The sequence below is a fragment of the Bombina bombina genome, chromosome 3, assembly GCF_027579735.1.
Source record: "Bombina bombina isolate aBomBom1 chromosome 3, aBomBom1.pri, whole genome shotgun sequence".
Taxonomy (NCBI): domain Eukaryota; kingdom Metazoa; phylum Chordata; class Amphibia; order Anura; family Bombinatoridae; genus Bombina; species Bombina bombina.
The window spans coordinates 1,229,874,789-1,229,892,767 of record NC_069501.1 but is presented as its reverse complement, the minus strand read 5'-3'; the positions used below and the strand labels follow the sequence as shown (position 1 = coordinate 1,229,892,767).

At 43.1% G+C, this 17,979-nt stretch overlaps 1 protein-coding gene across 4 annotated transcripts in view; it reads left to right on the top strand.

The window, feature by feature from the left end:
- Window positions 1-17,979, top strand: part of GDPD5 (glycerophosphodiester phosphodiesterase domain containing 5) — a 903,012-nt gene that overhangs the window by 816,253 nt on the left and 68,780 nt on the right. For all 4 annotated transcript variants that reach the window (XM_053708705.1, XM_053708706.1, XM_053708707.1 and 1 more), the window contains 3 exons: window positions 2,012-2,169; window positions 2,849-2,996; window positions 4,633-4,715. In XM_053708705.1, the coding sequence (XP_053564680.1) occupies window positions 2,012-2,169; window positions 2,849-2,996; window positions 4,633-4,715 (389 nt within the window). The remainder of the gene's footprint in view (window positions 1-2,011; window positions 2,170-2,848; window positions 2,997-4,632; window positions 4,716-17,979) is intronic.

Genomic DNA, 17,979 nt, shown 5'->3' with positions numbered 1-17,979 from the left:
CAATGGCCTCCACAGTCACCAGATCTCAATCCAATAGAGCACCTTTGGGATGTGGGGGAACGGGAGTTTCGCATCTTAGATGTGCAGCCGACAAATCTATAGCAACTGCGTGATGCTATCATGTCAATATGGACCAAAATCTCTGAGGAATGTTTCCAACACCTTGTTGAATCTATGCCAGGAAGAATTAAGGCAGTTCTGAAGGCAAAAGTTGGTCCAACCCGATACTAGCAAGGTGTACCTAATAAAGTGGCCAGTGAGTGTATGTTGAGCCGTATTTCTCAAATATTTTGTACATTGTTGCAATATTGACCTTTTTTAAAAAGTGGATGTTGTCCCAAGGGTCTTGAAATATATTGAAGTCTTTATATATATATATTATTTTTTTCAATATTTAGGACATTATGCAACTTTATGTAAAAGTTTTAGCTACATTCTGTCTAATTTATTATCCTCCTGGCATGCCCATATACCCTAGTTAAGAAACACTGATTAAGATGCAGAAAAGTTTTCAATATTAATTTTCTGTTGGAAAAATGTAATTGTGTAACCCATAGCAATCTGCATCACATCAGTTTGAGATGAGCTACAAAACAGAAAGGCCCAGTAAATTAAAATATTGTTTTAAATCATATACCTTTATACTAGAAATATAATTATTTTAATGTAAAACAAAAGCAGTTTAACAGTGTATTACTGGTAGAAATAGCTCCAGACAGGAATGCAGCGATCACTCCGGAATTTTACTAGTTTATGAAATGTGTTGAGCAATGCCCTGTTCATTTCCATTTAATGATTGCAAAACATTAAGGGCTAGATTACAAGTGGAGAGCTAAATATTGCTTGAGCGCAAGAGATTTTAGCGCTCAACTTTGTAATACCAGCGCACGATAATGTGCACTGGTATTACAAGTAAATCTTGCGTTCTCATTGCGAGGAAGCGTTGCACTCACAAGAGCGTACTTCCATAACCTTGTTATGATGCCAGACGGCATCAGAACCTTGCGCAGCAAAGGTGGTATGTAGCGCAGCGATATGAATATATACATATATATCTGTGTGTTAATATCTATGTGTTAATATGTGTATTTACACATATTAACACACACACACACACACACACACACATATATATATATATATATATATATATATATATTGTATATATAAGCATATACATGTATATTTACAGGGAACCCACAGTTCCCATAGGCCGCAATATAAAGGCACTTTTCAGTGCCAATTTTTTTCTAACACCCCATTCCCACCAACTTTAAAACCCCCAAACTGCCTAGTGCAGTTTCTTTTTAATAAAAAAACTATAATGTCCTGTATTTTGAGGGCATTTGGGGCACTTTTAGAAAATTAACCAGAGATCTGATCTCTGGTTAATTTTCGGAGCACTAATTGCTACCTCAAGCTCACGGTAGCAATAACCAGCCACTTGTAATGGCTGGTTAATTATTGTGCTCCCGCAAACGGGTTGATTTGCCATTTGTGGGAGTGCAATAATTTAGCGCTCCACTTGTAATCTAGCCCTAATTGTTTAGTTCATTCATTCATTTCCAGCCATTATTTAAAAAACAACACTTATATTCATGCTGTGTCTTCACCAAGTTTTACCATTTAAATGTTGACAGGAAGGTGTTGAAATGACTAATTCATATGTTAGTATTTTGCATTTAACGAATGTGGTGCCGAAGGAACAATACTGAAATGAAGCTGGTACTACGGGGCCGTGGTGGCAAAGCACCGGAGTCCAAGACTGCAAATAGAAATAAGAAGGAGCAGGGATCTAAGTATACATCTTGTTAGATTACAGCGTTTCCCCATATCATTGTGGAACTCAAATTTTCTGTGCAGTTTCTGCGTCTTTCAAGTAATCAGTGAACATTTCAGCAGTATACCCAACATCTGACATCCTGAAATTTTCATTGCCCATTTATTTTTATCTAGTTATATAGGTTTTTTGTGTGTATCGACTGGCAAGTTCACAATTTGTGTTTTTCAGGTGATGTGGCTCTCTGATCAGGAGCGTTATCTGGTACGACAAATGGCTCCTGGAATTCAGCAGGTCTCTGGCAGTAAGAGAGACTTGAAACACCTAAGAGCGCAGGGTATTACAGTCTTACATTTGAGATATACAGATATCCAGATCGAAGAAATTAGGTGGGTATTATTGCAGAAAAATATTTCCGCCCTTTTTTTTTGGGGTGAGAGGCATTTTTGAAGATTGTTTATGCAAGTTATGTTATGATGATTGGAGACTAGTCTCCCTAAGTGGGTTAGTGGGAAACCAGACATGGAATATGTTTGCACCTCACCCACATGAACAAATCTCTCATTCAGAGGAGAATATACTGGTATTTATGGGCTGCCATGTCCTTTGTAGGTGGGACCAAACCGATCTTCACATATAGGGCTAGATTACAAGTGGAGCGCTAATTTATGGCACGCCTATTTAAATAACCAGCCATTACAAGTGACTTGTTATTGCTACCGCAAGCTCCCCAAAATAAAGTATATTGTAGGTTTTTATTTTAAAATAAATGCACAAAGCAGTTTTTAGGGGTTAAAGTTTGCAGGTGTGGGGTGTGACTGCCTTTACATTGCAGTCTATGGGGAACTGTGTCTCCCCTGTAAATATATATATATGTATGTAGATGTGGTCCGTGGGCTCTAGAGTGACAGCCCTGCTGTAGACAGTCATTGTGTACTGTTAAATCTCTGTGTAACAGATCATTTAATTCTAATTGAAGTTCAGTGCGTCTAGAAGTTATTTTATATCTTTCATTATGCTCTTTGTTCATACAGTTCCATATTCATTGTATTTGTGTTCTATTGGCAGAGAATACACGGCAGGCAATATAACCATAAATGCCTACACTGTAAATGAGCCTTGGCTGTTCTCGGTGTTGTGGTGTTCGGGTGTTCAGTCCGTCACTTCGGAGGCCTCACACATTCTTAACAAGGTGCCTTTTCCTATCTGGCTGATGGTAAGTAATGTAAATGCCCGTTTCTGTACTTATCTGCTTATTAACATTAATGGGCCTCACTGATCTAGATGTAGTTATATCCCCTAGGTGTGCAAACTCTGGGCTGTATGATATTGATGTGTGGAGAACATTACAGCGTGACTGGGTACATTGTAGGCTCATTGTATCTGCAGTAAGAGCATTATTCCAGTAGTAAACCCCAAACTACAGCTAAATATTTAGTTCTATGCAAAAACTCTTTACCTAGTAACATAATGTGATTTCATGTAAGCATATTAAACGTTTGTGCAGCCCTAGGCACTGAGAAATCTGCTGCCCCCTTACCAGTTTCAATTGTAGCTCATAGTTATCAACATACAATTTTCACAAGAGGAGGCCAGGAACACATGGAGGGGTCATATTCTCCCACTAGATAAACAGGGATCATATTTTCCCACTAGACAACCAGTATCTCTGTGAACAACTATGGTATATTGGCAGTACAATGGGTCATGCTGAAGAGCTCAATAATATTACATGTGGCACTGCCATAGGATACCACCTTTGCCACAAGTCTGTTTATAAAATTTGTGCCCTACTAGATCTGCCCCTGTCAACTGTAAGTGCTATTATTGTGAGGTGTAAGCATCTAGGAGCAACAACAGCCCAGCCATAAAGTAATAGACCACAAAAACTCACAAAGCAGGGCTGAAGTGCTTAGCGTGTAAAAATCACCAACCTTCTGTTGCATCACTTACTACAGAGTTCCAAACTACCTCTAGAAGCAACATCACCACAAGAACTGTGCGTCGGGGAGCTTCATGAAATGGGTTTCCCTGGCTCAGCAACTATAAACAAGTACACGGAATGCCAAGCATTTGCTGGACTGGTGTAAAACACACTGCCAAGGGTCATCTTAACGCTACAGGATATAAAGACATTTTAAATAATTGGGTGCTTCCAAACTTGTCGACAGTTTGGGGAAGAACCTTTCCTTTTCCAGCAAGGTCCATGAAGAATTTTTTTGACAAGTTTGGTGTGGAGGAACTTGAGTGGCCTGCACAGAGCACTGACCTCAACCCGACCAAGCCAGACCTTCTTGTCCAACATCAGTACCTGACCTCACAAATGCTCAGCAGCTCTAGTTGCACAGCTGGGTCGTGAGACTAGCACTGCTGATGGGTTCTCTGCAGTTTCAGCTGCAGCTCCTGAGTGTTACTTTAGCTTTGTGTTTAACCCATTTGCAAGGCTAGTGAATAGACTAGATAACAGGGAGTCAGATTTGCTCTTGCACATAATTGACAGAATAAAAACCTAGGTGCTAATGTTGCATAAAAGTCAGTTATTTGCTGTTTTTACACAATCGATTTCTTTTTATATTTTCTTTAATTTTACATATTTGTTTTTACCAAAGGAGCACTGTTTAATATCCCTTTAAAGATTTTATTTATCCATTGTAATCAGTAATCCCTCTTCACTGATGTAATAATCTAATTTGTCCAAAATCGCTCATTAGAGCCCTTAAAATAATTACATCCAAACAATCAAAATATGTTCTGTTGTGCAGCTTTATATCGAAATCTGCAGAGAAAACTTTCCACTAAACAGATGTGGATTACATGCTACTTATTGTTTGTTTGGTGTTTATGTGTTTCAGACCCCAGATGAATATTATATTGTTTGGATTGCATCGGATCTAATTTCATTCACTGTAATAGTAGGAATTTTCATCTTACAGAAGTAAGTATCTTAATTTGTATTGTGTAATTTTATTTCTAAGGCATTAAATTATCATGATTTTTTTACATTATTTGTGGGCTATAAACAAGACCACAGGAAGTCTGTGACAAAGCGCACTACGTACATTTTTCAATTTCCTTAATCTAATAGATTCAGTATCTTGATTGGTATAATTTTCCGAAGGAGTCAGTGAGGCTGACCTTTATTATAGAACCTTATAATGATGTAAGCAGACTTGCCCACGCTACTGGCCTGTACTAATCCCATCAGAAGCTAAAAATATTTCTTTCCTAAGATATGGAGAGTCCACAACGTCATCAATTACTAGTGGGAATATCACTCCTCACCAGCAGGAGGAGGCAAAGGGCACCACAGCAAAGCTGTTAAGTGTCACTCCCCTACTCATAATCCCCTGTCATTCTCTTCGTCAATGGAGGAGGTAAAGTTTTGGTGTCTGAAGAAAATTGGATTTCTTTCGCTTCAAGCAAGAGTTTTGGGTCTAGCTGTAGTCCACGTCAATCTCTGCAGTAGATTAGTGGTGACTTTTAAGCAGTTAGGAACTTATAAGATGGGCCTCGCTTTGTTTCCTAACATATTGCTGCCCTAGTATAGAAATCCAGAGTAGGTTTACTCTGTTCTTTCTTTTTTCTACAGGTCTGTGTAAGGAGTATGTGTCCTTTCACGCCTTGTGAGCTGTCTCCCTGCCGGACGGCTAGATTGCATGTAAGTGGATATTGTCTTCTAGGTACTGGAGGCTTGAAGCACTTCACAAATATATGACTGCAATAATGTTTTGGGATACATTTATCCTTTAGTAAGGCTTTAAGGTTGGCAGGATGCAGGCACTGACGTGACAGAGACTGAGAGGTTAATTTTTTTCACTGCGTGGGAGGATTAACCTATTTCTTCTATAAGATACGACGAGTCCACAGATTCATCCTTTACTTGTGGGATATTATCCTCCTGCTAACAGGAAGTGGCAAAGAGCACCACAGCAGAGCTGTCTATATAGCTCCTCCCTTGACTCCACCCCCCAGTCATTCTCTTTGCCTACTCTAAGTGATAGGAAGGGTAAAGTGAAAGAGGTGATAAAATGTTAGTTTTTATTTTCTTCAAGCAAGATTTTTTTTGTTTTAAATGGTACCGGTGAGTGCTATTTTTTCCCAGGCAGCAGATGGATGAAGATTTCTGCCTGGAGACTGATGATCTTAGCAGTTGTTACTAAGATTCAGAGTAGTTCCCACAGAATGGCTGAGGAGTACTTAAGAAACTTCAGTGTGAGGAACGTTTTTCATGCTGCAAGCATTGAGGTATGTTCAGTCATTTTTTTCTGGAAATACTGTGTTATTTCAGAATTGGCTGACAGTATCCCCATGAGGGAAAGGGTAAGCAGTAACCCTAAATGTATAGAGAGGGGTATTACTGGACCTGTATGTTGGGCTATAAAAAATGGTTGATATGACAGTATGTTTGTGAGAAACGTTTCTGTGTTGGGAGCTAAAATAACGTTTTTTTTTGGCAAACGTTTTGTTTTATTTTCACAATGGAGGGTACACATGGCTTCACTTGGATGGGTATATGAACCCATATGGCTAGGTTTTAGTCCGCTCTGGTGCGGTTATTGTTAAGGCTGTGAGACATTGAGTTTGATGGGCGGGGCCTATTTTCACGCCTCAGTTGCGCAGTTGTTTTTCCCAGGCAAGCCGCAAGCTCCAACTCTGGTGGGCTTTTCAGACAAGTTTGGGCCTAATCGAAGGGTTAATCCGATTTTGCAGAACCCTGAGGGCAGGTAGGCGCCACAGCAGGGCTGTGGCGAGGTGCAGGGGTGTTTTTGTTTAACTATAACGTTTTTGCTATAACGTTTTTTGTTCTTTAGGGTTCAGTATTCCTTTCCTTGTGGGGCAATCTTACCTGATAATTTGGGATACGTTTCTCATAAAATTGATACAATTTTATAGTTTTAAAGCGGTTTTGGAAAAATTGTATGCTTTTTTTCTCTTAAAGGCGCAGTACCATTTTTTCAGATTGTTATTTTCTCTTGTAAGATGTATCGAATCCACGGATTCATCAATACTTATGGGATATTCTCCTTCCCAACAGGAAGTGGCAGAGAGAGCACCCACAGCAGAGCTGTCTATACAGCTCCTCCCTTAGCTCCGCCCCCCAGTCATTCTCTCTGCCTGCTTAACTGCTAGGAAGAGCAAAGTGAATGTGGTGACGAAAAGTTTGTTATTTTAAATGGTACCGGTGTGTACTATTTACTCTCTGGCAGAAAAGGGATGAAGATTTCTGCAAGGAGGATGATGATCTTAGCATTTTGTAACTAAAATCCACTGCTGTTCTCACAAGGGCTGAAGAGTACAGGAAAACTTCAGTTGGGGGAACAGTTTGCAGGCTAAACTGCATTAAGGTATGTTCAGTCTATTTTTTTCTAGACAGACTGTGTTATTTCTAGAAAAGGCTGGCAATATCCCCATAAGGGAAAGGTAAGCTGTATTCAGTAAAAGAGGAATCCAAGCTTGCATAAAGGGCTCATAGTTACTGGTGACACTGATAGGAAAAAACGTTTTGGTTCAATTGCAAATATAACGTTTTTTGAGGGACTTTAAGGGGTCTTTGTGGCTTGTTTAAGGGTTATTAACCCACATGGCTAGTTTAAGAAACACTCTGTGGTGTTTCTTTTAGGCCCCATAACATCGAGTGAGGTGGGAGGGGCCTAGTTTCTTTACCTCAGAAACATCCAGCTACTTCTCCAGAGATTCCTGCTGTATTTGAGGGCTGTAAAGAGGTTTTTTTCCCCCACAAATCGTTCCTAAAGGGCAGGTAGGCGCCACAACAGAGCTGTGGCAAGGTGTTGAACGTTATTTTACCGGTTTTTAAGTTTTTTCAATCCGGTTTTTACATTAAGGGGTTAATTGTTTATTTGCATAGTGGTGCAAAGTTACTAAGGCTTTATGATGCTACTGTAAAAATTTCGTTTTGTTTACTGCTTTTTTACACTGTTTTGCAGAGTTTGTGCAGCTTTTTTTCTCTTAAAGGCACAGTACCGTTTTTGTTTAAAGTGTTATTTACTTTGATTAAAGGGTTTTCCAAGCTTGCGTGTTACATTACTAGCCTGTTTAACATGTCTGACACCAAGGAAAATCCTTCTATGTGTTTAGAAGCCATTGTGGAGCCCCCTCTTAGAACGTGTCCCACTTGCATTGATATGTCTATAAATTATAAAGAGCATATTTTAGCACTTAAAAATACTGCAATAGATGATTCTCAGTTAGAAGGAAATGAGGGTTTAGCATCTAGCTCTCCCCAAGTGTCACAACCAGTAACGCCCGCACAAGTGACGCCAAGTACCTCTAGTGCGTCTAATTCATTTACTTTACAAGTAACAGTGAATGAATAAATTATGAATAAAACTCTCACAAAGGTTTTCTCTAAACTGCCTGGTTTACAATGAAAGCGTGACAGCTCTGGGTTAAGAACAAATACTGAGCCGCCTGACGCTTTAGTAGCCGTATCCGATATACCCTCACAATGTTCTGAAGTGGGGGCAAGGGTTTTGTTATCTGAGGGAGAGATTTCTGATTCAGGAAAGATGCTCCCTCAGACAGATTCTGATATGACGGCCTTTAAATTTAAGCTTGAACACCTCCGCTTATTGCTCAAGGAGGTACAGGTGGCCCTCGTTTTACAACGGTTAAATTTACACCGTTTCAGAATAACAACCTTTTTTTCCAGTCATGTGACTGCTATTTAAAAGCATTGAGAAGCAATACATTTATTAAAATAGCCAGTAGGTGGAGCTGTCCGCTTGTGTTGCAGCAAAGCTAAGCAAGCTGAATTTAATCAGTTTAACCAGACCTGAGCTATCGAGCAGATTTCAAAGGAACAAGATCTTCCGGTCTATAACTCAGTTCAGATTGGAATGCATATAAAGAACCTTTTTGCAGAAAAATGCAAGTGAAGTCTGTGTTGTGTGATTATTTTATTAGGTTTATAATGCTGTCTAGCATTTAAAGTCTTCATTTAAAAGCTTTAAAAAATAATGTATTAGGTGTTACTTATGACAATTTTGAGAGGGGCCTGGAACCTATCTCCCTCACTTCCCATTGACTTACATTATAAACTGGGTTTCAATTTACAACGGTTTCGATTTACAACCATTCCTTCTGGAACCTAACCCCGGCGTAAACTGAGGGTTACCTGTATTAGCTACTCTAGACGATTGTGACCCTATATTGGTCCCAGAGAAATTGTGTAAAATGGACAGATACTTAGAGGTTCCTGTTTACACTGATGTTTTTCCAGTCCCTAAGAGGATTGTGACTATTGTTACTAAGGAGTGGGATAGACCAGGTATTCCGTTCGCTCCCCCTCCTGTTTTTAAGAAAATGTTTCCCATATCTGACACCATACAGGACTCGTGGCAGACTGTTCCTAAGGTGGAGGGAGCTATTTCTACTCTTGCTAAGCGTACAACTATACCTATCGAAGACAGTTGTGCTTTCAAAGATCCTATGGATACAAAATTAGAGGGTCTCCTAAAGAAAATTTTTGTTCATCAAGGTTTTCTTCTCCAACCTATTGCATGCATTGTTCCTGTAACTACTGCAGCTGGTTTGAGGCTCTAGAAGATGCTCTCCAGGTGGAGACTCCATTAGAGGATATTATGGATAGAATTAAGGCCCTTAAGTTGGCTAATTCTTTCATTACAGATGCCGCTTTCCAAATAGCTAAATTAGCGGCAAAGAATTCAGGTTTTGTCATTTTAGCACGCAGGGCGTTATGGCTTAAGTCCTGGTCTGCTGATGTGTCCTCAAAATCTAAATTGTTGAACATCCCTTTCAAAGGAAAGCCCCTATTCGGGCCTGCACTGAAAGAAATTATTTTTTTTGGAGGTATCCAAAATAATCTGATGGGCGGAGGATCACTCTTGCCATCTCTCAGCAATCCATATCCCAGGGGAGGCGGATTTTCTAAGTCGTCAGACTTTTCATCCGGGGGAGTGGGAGCTCCATCCGGAGGTGTTTGCCCAGCTGACTCAGCTATGGGGCACACCAGAATTGGATCTGATGGCATCCCGACAGAACGCTAAACCTCCTCGTTACGGCTCCAGGTCCCGGGATCCCCAGGCGATACTGATAGATGCTCTAGCAGTGCCCTGGTCCTTCAATCTGGCTTATGTATTTCCACCGTTTCCTCTCCTCCCACGTCTGGTTGCCAGAATCAAGCAGGAGAGAGCTTCAGTGATTCTGATAGCTTCTGCGTGGCCACGCAGGACTTGGTATGCAGACCTGGTGGACATGTCATCTGTTCCACCGTGGACTCTGCCAATAAGGCAGGACCTTCTAATCCAAGGTCTGTTCAAGCATCCAAATCTAATTTCTCTGCGTCTGACTGCTTGGAGATTGAACGCCTGATTCTATCAAAGCGTGGTTTCTCTGAGTCGATCATTGATACCCTGATTCAGGCTAGAAATCCTGTCACCAGGAAAATCTATCATAAGATTTGGCGCAAATATCTTTGTGTGAATCCAAGGGTTACTCATGGAGTAAGATTAGGATTTCCTAGAATTTTGTCCTTTCTCCAAGAAGGATTGGAGAAGGGATTATCGGCTAGTTCCTTAAAGGGACAAATATCTGCTTTGTCTATTCTTTTACACAAACATCTGGCAGATGTTCAAGCATTTAGTCAGGCCTTGGTCAGGATCAAGCCTGTATTTAAACCTGTTGCTCCACCATGGAGCCTAAACTTGGTTCTGAAAGTTCTTCAAGGGGTTCCGTTTGAACCTATGCATTCCATAGATATTAAGCTTCTATCTTGGAAAGTTTTGTTTTTAGTAGCTATCTCTTTGGCTCGAAGAGTTTCTGAGTTATCTGCTTTACAGTGTGACTCACCTTACCTTGTTTTCCATGCAGATAAGGTGGTTTTGCGTACCAAACCTGGGTTTCTTCTTAAGGTTGTTTCTAATAGGAATATCAATCAGGAGATTGTTGTTCCTTCTCTGTGTCCTAATCCTTCATCAAAGAAGGAACGTCTGTTGCACAATCTTGATGTGGTTCGTGCTTTAAAGTTCTACTTACAAGCAACTAAAGATTTCCGTCAAACATCTTCATTGTTTGTTGTTTATTCTGGTAAACGGAGAGGTCAAAAGGCTACGGCTACCTCTCTTTCCTTTTGGCTGAAAAGCATCATCCGTTTGGCTTATGAGACTGCTGGCCAGCAGCCTCCTGAAAGAATTACTGCTCATTCTACTAGAGCAGTGGCTTCCACATGGGCTTTTAAAAATGAGGCTTCTGTTGAACAGATTTGTAAGGCGGCAACTTGGTCTTCGCTTCATACTTTTTCCAAATTTTCCAAATTTGATACTTTTGCTTCTTCGGAGGCTATTTTTGGGAGAAAGGTTCTACAAGCAGTGGTGCCTTCCGTTTAAGGTACCTGTCTTGTCCCTCTCTTCATCCGTGTCCTAAAGCTTTGGTATTGGTATCCCATAGGTATGGATGAATCTGGGGACTCGATACATCTTACAAGAGAAAACAGAATTTATGCTTACATGATAAATTTCTTTCTCTTGTGATGTATCGAGTCCACGGCCCACCCTGTCTAAGACAGGTAGTATATTTTTATTTTAAAAACTTCAGTCACCACTGCACCCTATAGTTTCCCCTTTTTCTTCCTAGCCTTCGGTCGAATGACTGGGGGGCAGTGCTAATTGAGGAGCTGTATAGACAGCTCTGCTGTGGGTGCTCTCTCTGCCACTTCCTGTTGGGAAGGAGAATATCCCATAAGTATGGATGAATCCGTGGACTCGATACATCACTAGAGAAAGAAATTTATCAGGTAAGCATAAATTCTGTTTTTTTCACAAAATAAAGTATTTTCAAGCCTGTTTGTGGTCATTACTAGCCTGTTTTAACATGTCTGACATTGAGGAAAGTCAATGTTCCATGTGTTTAGAAGCCATTGTGGAACCCCCACTTCAAATGTGTCCCTCATGTACTGAAAGGGCCTTACATTGCAAAGAACATATTTTAGCTGATAAAAGTGTGTCTCTGGATGATTCTCAGTCAGAAGAGAATCAGGTTATGCCATCCACTTCTCCCGCCCAAGCGACGCCAAGTACTTCTAGTGTGTCTAATTCTTTCACCCTGCAAGATATGGCTGCAGTTATGTCTACTACCCTTACAGAGGTATTATCTAAACTGCCAGGTTTACAGGGTAAGCGCAGTAGGTCAGGTATTAGAGTAAATACTGAGCCCTCTGATGCTTTATTGGCCATCTCCGATGTACCCTCACAGTGTTCTGATTTGGGGGTGGGGGAATTGCTGTCTGAGGGAGAGCTCCAACAGACTCAGATGTGATGGCCTTTAAATTTAAATTGAACACATCCGCTTGTTACTCAGGGAGGTCTTAGCAACGCTGGATGATTGTGACCCTATTGTCATCCCGCCAGAGAAACTGTGTAAAATGGATAAATATCTAGAGGTCTCTACTTACACTAATGTTTTTCCAGTCCCTAGAAGAATTTCGGACATTGTTACTAAGGTATGGGATAGACCAGGCATTCCGTTCTCTCCCCCTCCTACTTTTAAGAAAATGTTTCCCATATCTGACACCATTCGGGATTCGTGGCAGATGGTCCCTAAGGTGGAGGGAGCTATTTCTACCCTGGCTAAGCGTACAACTATACCTATTGAGGACAGTTGTGCTTTCAAAGATCCTATGGATAAAAAATTAGAAGGAATTCTAAAGAAGTTGTTTATTCATCAGGGTTTTCTTCTGCAACCTATAGCGTGCATTATTCCAGTAACTACTGCAGCAGCTTTTTGGTTGGAGGCTCTAGAGGAGTCTCTTAATTTTGCTCAATCCAAGTCAGTCTGGAGACCTAACCAGACCTGGAATAAAGGTAAACAGGCCAAGAAGCCCGCTGCTGCTACCAAGACAGCATAAAGGGGCAGCCCCCGGTCCGGGACCGGATCTAGTAGGGGGCAGACTTTCTCTCTTTGCTCAGGTTTGGGCAAGAGACGTTCAGGATTCCTGGGCATTAGAAATTGTGACTCAGGGATATCGTCTAGAGTTCAAAGATTCTCTCCCAAGGGGGGAGTTTTCATCTTTCACGTTTGTCTGTAAACCAGACAAAAAGAGAGGCGTTCTTACGCTGTGTAGAAGCCCTATATACCATGGGTGTAATCTGCCCAGTTCCAAAATTAGAACAAGGGCAGGGGTTTTACTCCAATCTGTTTGTGGTTCCCAAAAAAGAGTGAACCTTCAGACCGATTTTAGTCCCATCTTTCAAGATAGAGACCATACGAACAATTTTACCAATGATCCAGGAGGGTCAATATATGACCACTGTGGATTTGAAGGATGCGTATCTTCACATTCCTATCCACAGAGATCCTCACCAATTCCTCAGGTTCGCCTTCCTGGACAAACATTACCAGTTTGTGGCCCTTCCTTTCGGTTGGCCACAGCTCCCAGAATTTTCACAAAGGTGCTAGGGTCCCTTCTGGTGGTTCTAGGGCCGCGGGGCATAGCAGTGGCGCCCTATCTGGACGATATTTTGATTCAGGCGTCAACTTACAATTTAGCCAAATCTCACATGGACATCGTGTTGGCTTTTCTAAGAACTCACGGGTGGAAGGTGAACATAAAAAAGAATTCACTTGTTCCTCTGACAAGAGTGTTCCATTCCTAGGAACTCTGATAAACTCGGTAGACATGAAGATTTTTCTGACGAAGGTCAGAAAATCAAAGATCTTAACTACTTGCCGAGCACTTCATTCCATTCCTTGGCCATCAGTGGCTCAGTGTATGGAGGTAATTGGACTAATGGTAGCGGCAATGGACATAGTTCCGTTTGCTCGCTTACATCTCAGACCACTGCAGCTGTGCATGCTCAGACAGTGGAATGGGGATTATGCGGATTTATCTCCGCGGATAACTCTGGATCTAGAGACCAGAGACTCTCTTCATTGGTGGTTGTCACAGGATCATCTGTCCCAGGGAATGTGCTTCCGCAGGCCAGCATGGGTCATAGTGACGACGGACGCCAGCCTCTTGGGCTGGGGTGCAGTCTGGAATTCCCTGAAGGCTCAGAGTGTGTGGACTCAGGAGGAGTCCTTACTACCAATAAATATTCTGGAACTGAGAGTGATTTTCAACGCGCTTCAAGATTCCAGTCGGACAATATCACGACTGTAGCATATATCAATCATCAAGGGGGAACAAAGAGTTCTCTAGCGATGATAGAGGTTTCCAAAATAATTCTATGGGCAGAGACTCGCTCTTGCCATCTATCTGCAATATATATCCCAGGAGTGGAGAACTGGGAAGCGGATTTTCTAAGTCGTCAGACTTTTCATCCGGGGGAGTGGAAACTCCACCCGGAGGTGTTTGCAAAATTGATTCATCAATGGGGCACACCGGAATTTGATCTGATGGCATCTTGTCAGAATGCCAAACTTCCTTGTTACGGGTCCAGATCAAGGGATCCTCAAGCAGTACTGATAGATGCTTTAGCAGTACCATGGTCGTTCAACCTGGCTTATGTGTTTCCTCCTTTTCCTCTCCTACCTTGTCTGATTGCAAGAATCAAACAGGAGAGGGCTTCGGTAATTTTGATAGCGCCTGCGTGGCCATGCAGGACTTGGTATGCAGACCTGATGGAAATGTCATCTCTGCCACCTTGGAAACTGCCATTGAGACGGGACCTTCTCATTCAGGGTCCGTTCCAACATCCAAATCTAGTTTCTCTGCAGCTAACTGCCTGGAGATTGAACGCTTGATTCTATCTAAGCGGGGTTTCTCTGAGTCGGTCATTGATATTTTGATTCAGGCTCGGAAGCCTGTCACTAGGATAATTTATCATAATATATGGCGGTAAATAATCTTTATTGGTGCGAATCCAAAGGCTACTCATGGAGTAAGATCAGGATTCCAGGCATATGTCCCAGACGTTCAGTCGTTTTGTCAGGCTTTGGTTAGGAATAAAGCCTATGTTTAAACCTGTTGCTCCGCCATGGAGTTTGAATTTAGTTCTTAATGTTCTTCAAGGGTTCCGTTTGAACCCATGCATTCCATAGATATTAAACTTCTGTTTACGGTTACCCTTAGTCTCGCTGAGAGATGGACCGCTTAGTAGCCTGGATCCCTATTGCTAAAGAGGGGAGAAGCTGCTTTCCATAGTATTCTATATGAGTCTCGCAAATATAGAATAATCTCCCTTAGCTGCAGTACAGCTAGGATACCCTTCTGCCCACAAAAAACGAGTCAACGCTGCGAGTTGAGGGGTCAAACAAGAACTCAGGACTGGGATGCCAGCCTGCTTTTTATTAAGGTTACATGCACACAGGGCACTCCCCAGGGGGAGAGGGGGAGGGAAGCACAAAATCCCCCATCACACATTTAGATAGAGAGCACTGTCCTTTGACAGGCCACAATAGGATTACAGTACTTAAGATAACAAGTTACAAGTTCATCTTATCAATTAGCAGTCTGGCTCCGGAGGTGATTAGACAATGGGATTGGTTATCTCTAAACTTAGAGCTGAAGCCAGCAAATGTGTATTTAGGCAATAGTTTCTAAAAGCTGAAAAAAGTTAACTCTTTATGAAATGATACTTGTTACGGTTTTTCTTGGAGCCCTTCTTAGGCGCTGGCTTGCTGGTTCAGGCATTGCTGCTGGGAAATTAAGCTCTTCACAACAAAATAACTAATGCTTCTGTAACAGTGCTCCCTTTCTGTGGAACACTCTGGCAGACACAGTCTGACCCCTTTTTCGGGGCAGACTAAGGCTGTCCAGACCGCTGGTTATGCGGGGCTGAGGTCGGTTTGTCTGGACAACCCGTCGGCGTTGCCATTCTGTTTCCCAGGTCTGTAAGTAATGGTGAAATTGAAGGGTTGCAACGATAAGCTCCAACGTAATAGCCTGCCGTTATCTCCAGAGACCCGGTTCAGCCACACCAACGGGTTATGGTCGGGGACCAGAGTGAACTCCTGCCCATATAAATAGGGAGTCAATTTCTTTAATGCCCACACCAAAGCCAAACACTCCTTTTCGACCGCTGCATAGCTGACTTCGCGGGGGCAGGAGCTTCCGGCTGATGTAGGCAACTGGATGCTCCCCTCCATCTTCGCCTACTTGGCTGAGGACGGCTCCCAGCCCAAACATGGAAGCATCTGTATGGACGATAAAAGGGTTTGTTAAGGGCTGGGGCCGCCAAGACAGGAGCGTTAATTAGAGCATTTTTGAGAGCCTGGAAAGCCGTTTCACAGTGGGGAGACCACAGGACCTGTCGAGGTAAGTTCTTCTTGGTCAAGTCAGTCAGGGGTTTGGCAAGTGTGCTGTAGTCTGGTACGAACCGTCTATAGTACCCTGCCGTGCCCAGGAAGGCTAGGACCTGAGTCTTAGTGATGGGGGTGGGCCAATTGGCGACAGCTTCTATCTTGGCCGGCTCTGGTCGCTGCTTTCCACACCCCACCCGGTGACCCAGGTACTGTACCTCGGCCATCCCAAAGTGACATTTTTCTGGCTTCAGAGTCAGGCCAGCAGCCCGGATCTGATCCAGAACCATTCCTACATGAGCTAAGTGGTCCTCCCAGGACTCACTGTGGATCGCTATGTCGTCCAGGTAGGCGCAAGCAAAACTCTGGAAGCCATCCAGGAGCCTATCCACCAAGCGCTGGAATGTAGCTGGGGCATTCTTCATCCCAAACGGCATTACCCTAAACTGATATAAGCCGAATGGGGTGACGAATGCCGACTTGGGGATAGCCTCCGGGGGCCAGGGGAATCTGCCAGTAACCTTTGCAGAGGTCAATAGTGGTCAGGTAATTTCCCCTGGCTATACGATCGAGTAGCTCGTCTACCTGGGCATAGGGTAAGCGTCCGTCACGGTTTTTTCATTGAGCCTTCCGATAGTCTATGCAGAACCGGGTGGTCCCCATCTTTCTTGGGCACCAAGACAACTGGGGAGGCCCAGGGACTATCGGAGGGCTCAATTACCCTGAGCTGGAGCATCTCATCGATCTCCTTCTTCATTCCATGTCCTAACTGCTTCGGGATTCGGTACGGAGCCTGGCGCAAGGAGCTTGTCCCGGAGTATCTACCTGGTGGGTGGTTAAAGTAGTGTACCCTGGCTTCGGGGAGAAGGTGAGGTGTTTTGGACTGGAGGAGTTGGCTGAGCTGCTCCCTTTTCAGTGGGGCTAAGTCGATCTCCTATCTGAACCCTGAGCCACTATTCCGGTGGGGAGACTCTTTTCTAATAGGTCTGGAATGGGTAGACTGTCTGGGTCTTCCTGAGGGGAACAACATACGGCCGTCACGTTCTCTGGTCGCTCAAAATATTCCTTGAGCATGTTTACATGGAATGTCTTTCTAAGATTGTTGTCATGGCAGCTAGCTATCACATAAGTGGTGTCTCCCCTTTTCTCTACGATCTGGTAGGGACCCTGCCAGGACGCCTGCAATTTGTCTGTCTTCACTGGCTTAAGTACTAGCACCTTTTGTCCTATGGTGAAGATTCTCTTTCGGGCCCCACGATCGTACCATACTTTCTGTCTTCTCTGGGCCAACTGGAGATTAGCCTGCACGGATTTGGCTAATTGCTCCATTCGGTCCCTGAGTTCCAGCACGTATGGCACAATGGGGGACACCGTCAGCCTCCATCTCTCCCTCCCAGTGCTCCCGGATCAGGTTGAGGGGTCCCCGTACCTTTCTTCCGTAGAGCAACTCGAAGGGAGAGAACCCTGTCGTTTCCTGGGGCACCTCCCGATAAGCAAATAGGAGGTGCGGCAGGAAGCGTTCCCAGTCTCGGTATTCCTGAGTGAACGTCTTGAGCATTTTGCGTTGAGGGTCCCATTGAACCTCTCACACAGCCCGTTCGTCTGGGGGTGGGTATGGGGAGCTCAGGAGGGACTTTAATTTTGCAAACCTGCCAGAGTTGTTGGGTCAATTCAGCTGTAAATTGGGTGCCTCGGTCGGATAGGATTTCTTTTGGAAATCCTACCCGGGAGAACACCTGTACTAGTGCATTCGCTACCGTATCCGCTTGTATGTTGGATAGGGCGACAGCCTCTGGGTACCTCTCCTAGGAAATCCAGGAAAATCCCGCCGCTGCCGCCCAAATGTTACGGTTACCCTTAGTCTCGCTGAGAGATGGACCGCTTTAGTAGCCTGGATCCCTATTGCTAAAGAGGGGAGAAGCTGCTTTCCATAGTATTCTATATGAGTCTCGCAAATATAGAATAATCTCCCTTAGCTGCAG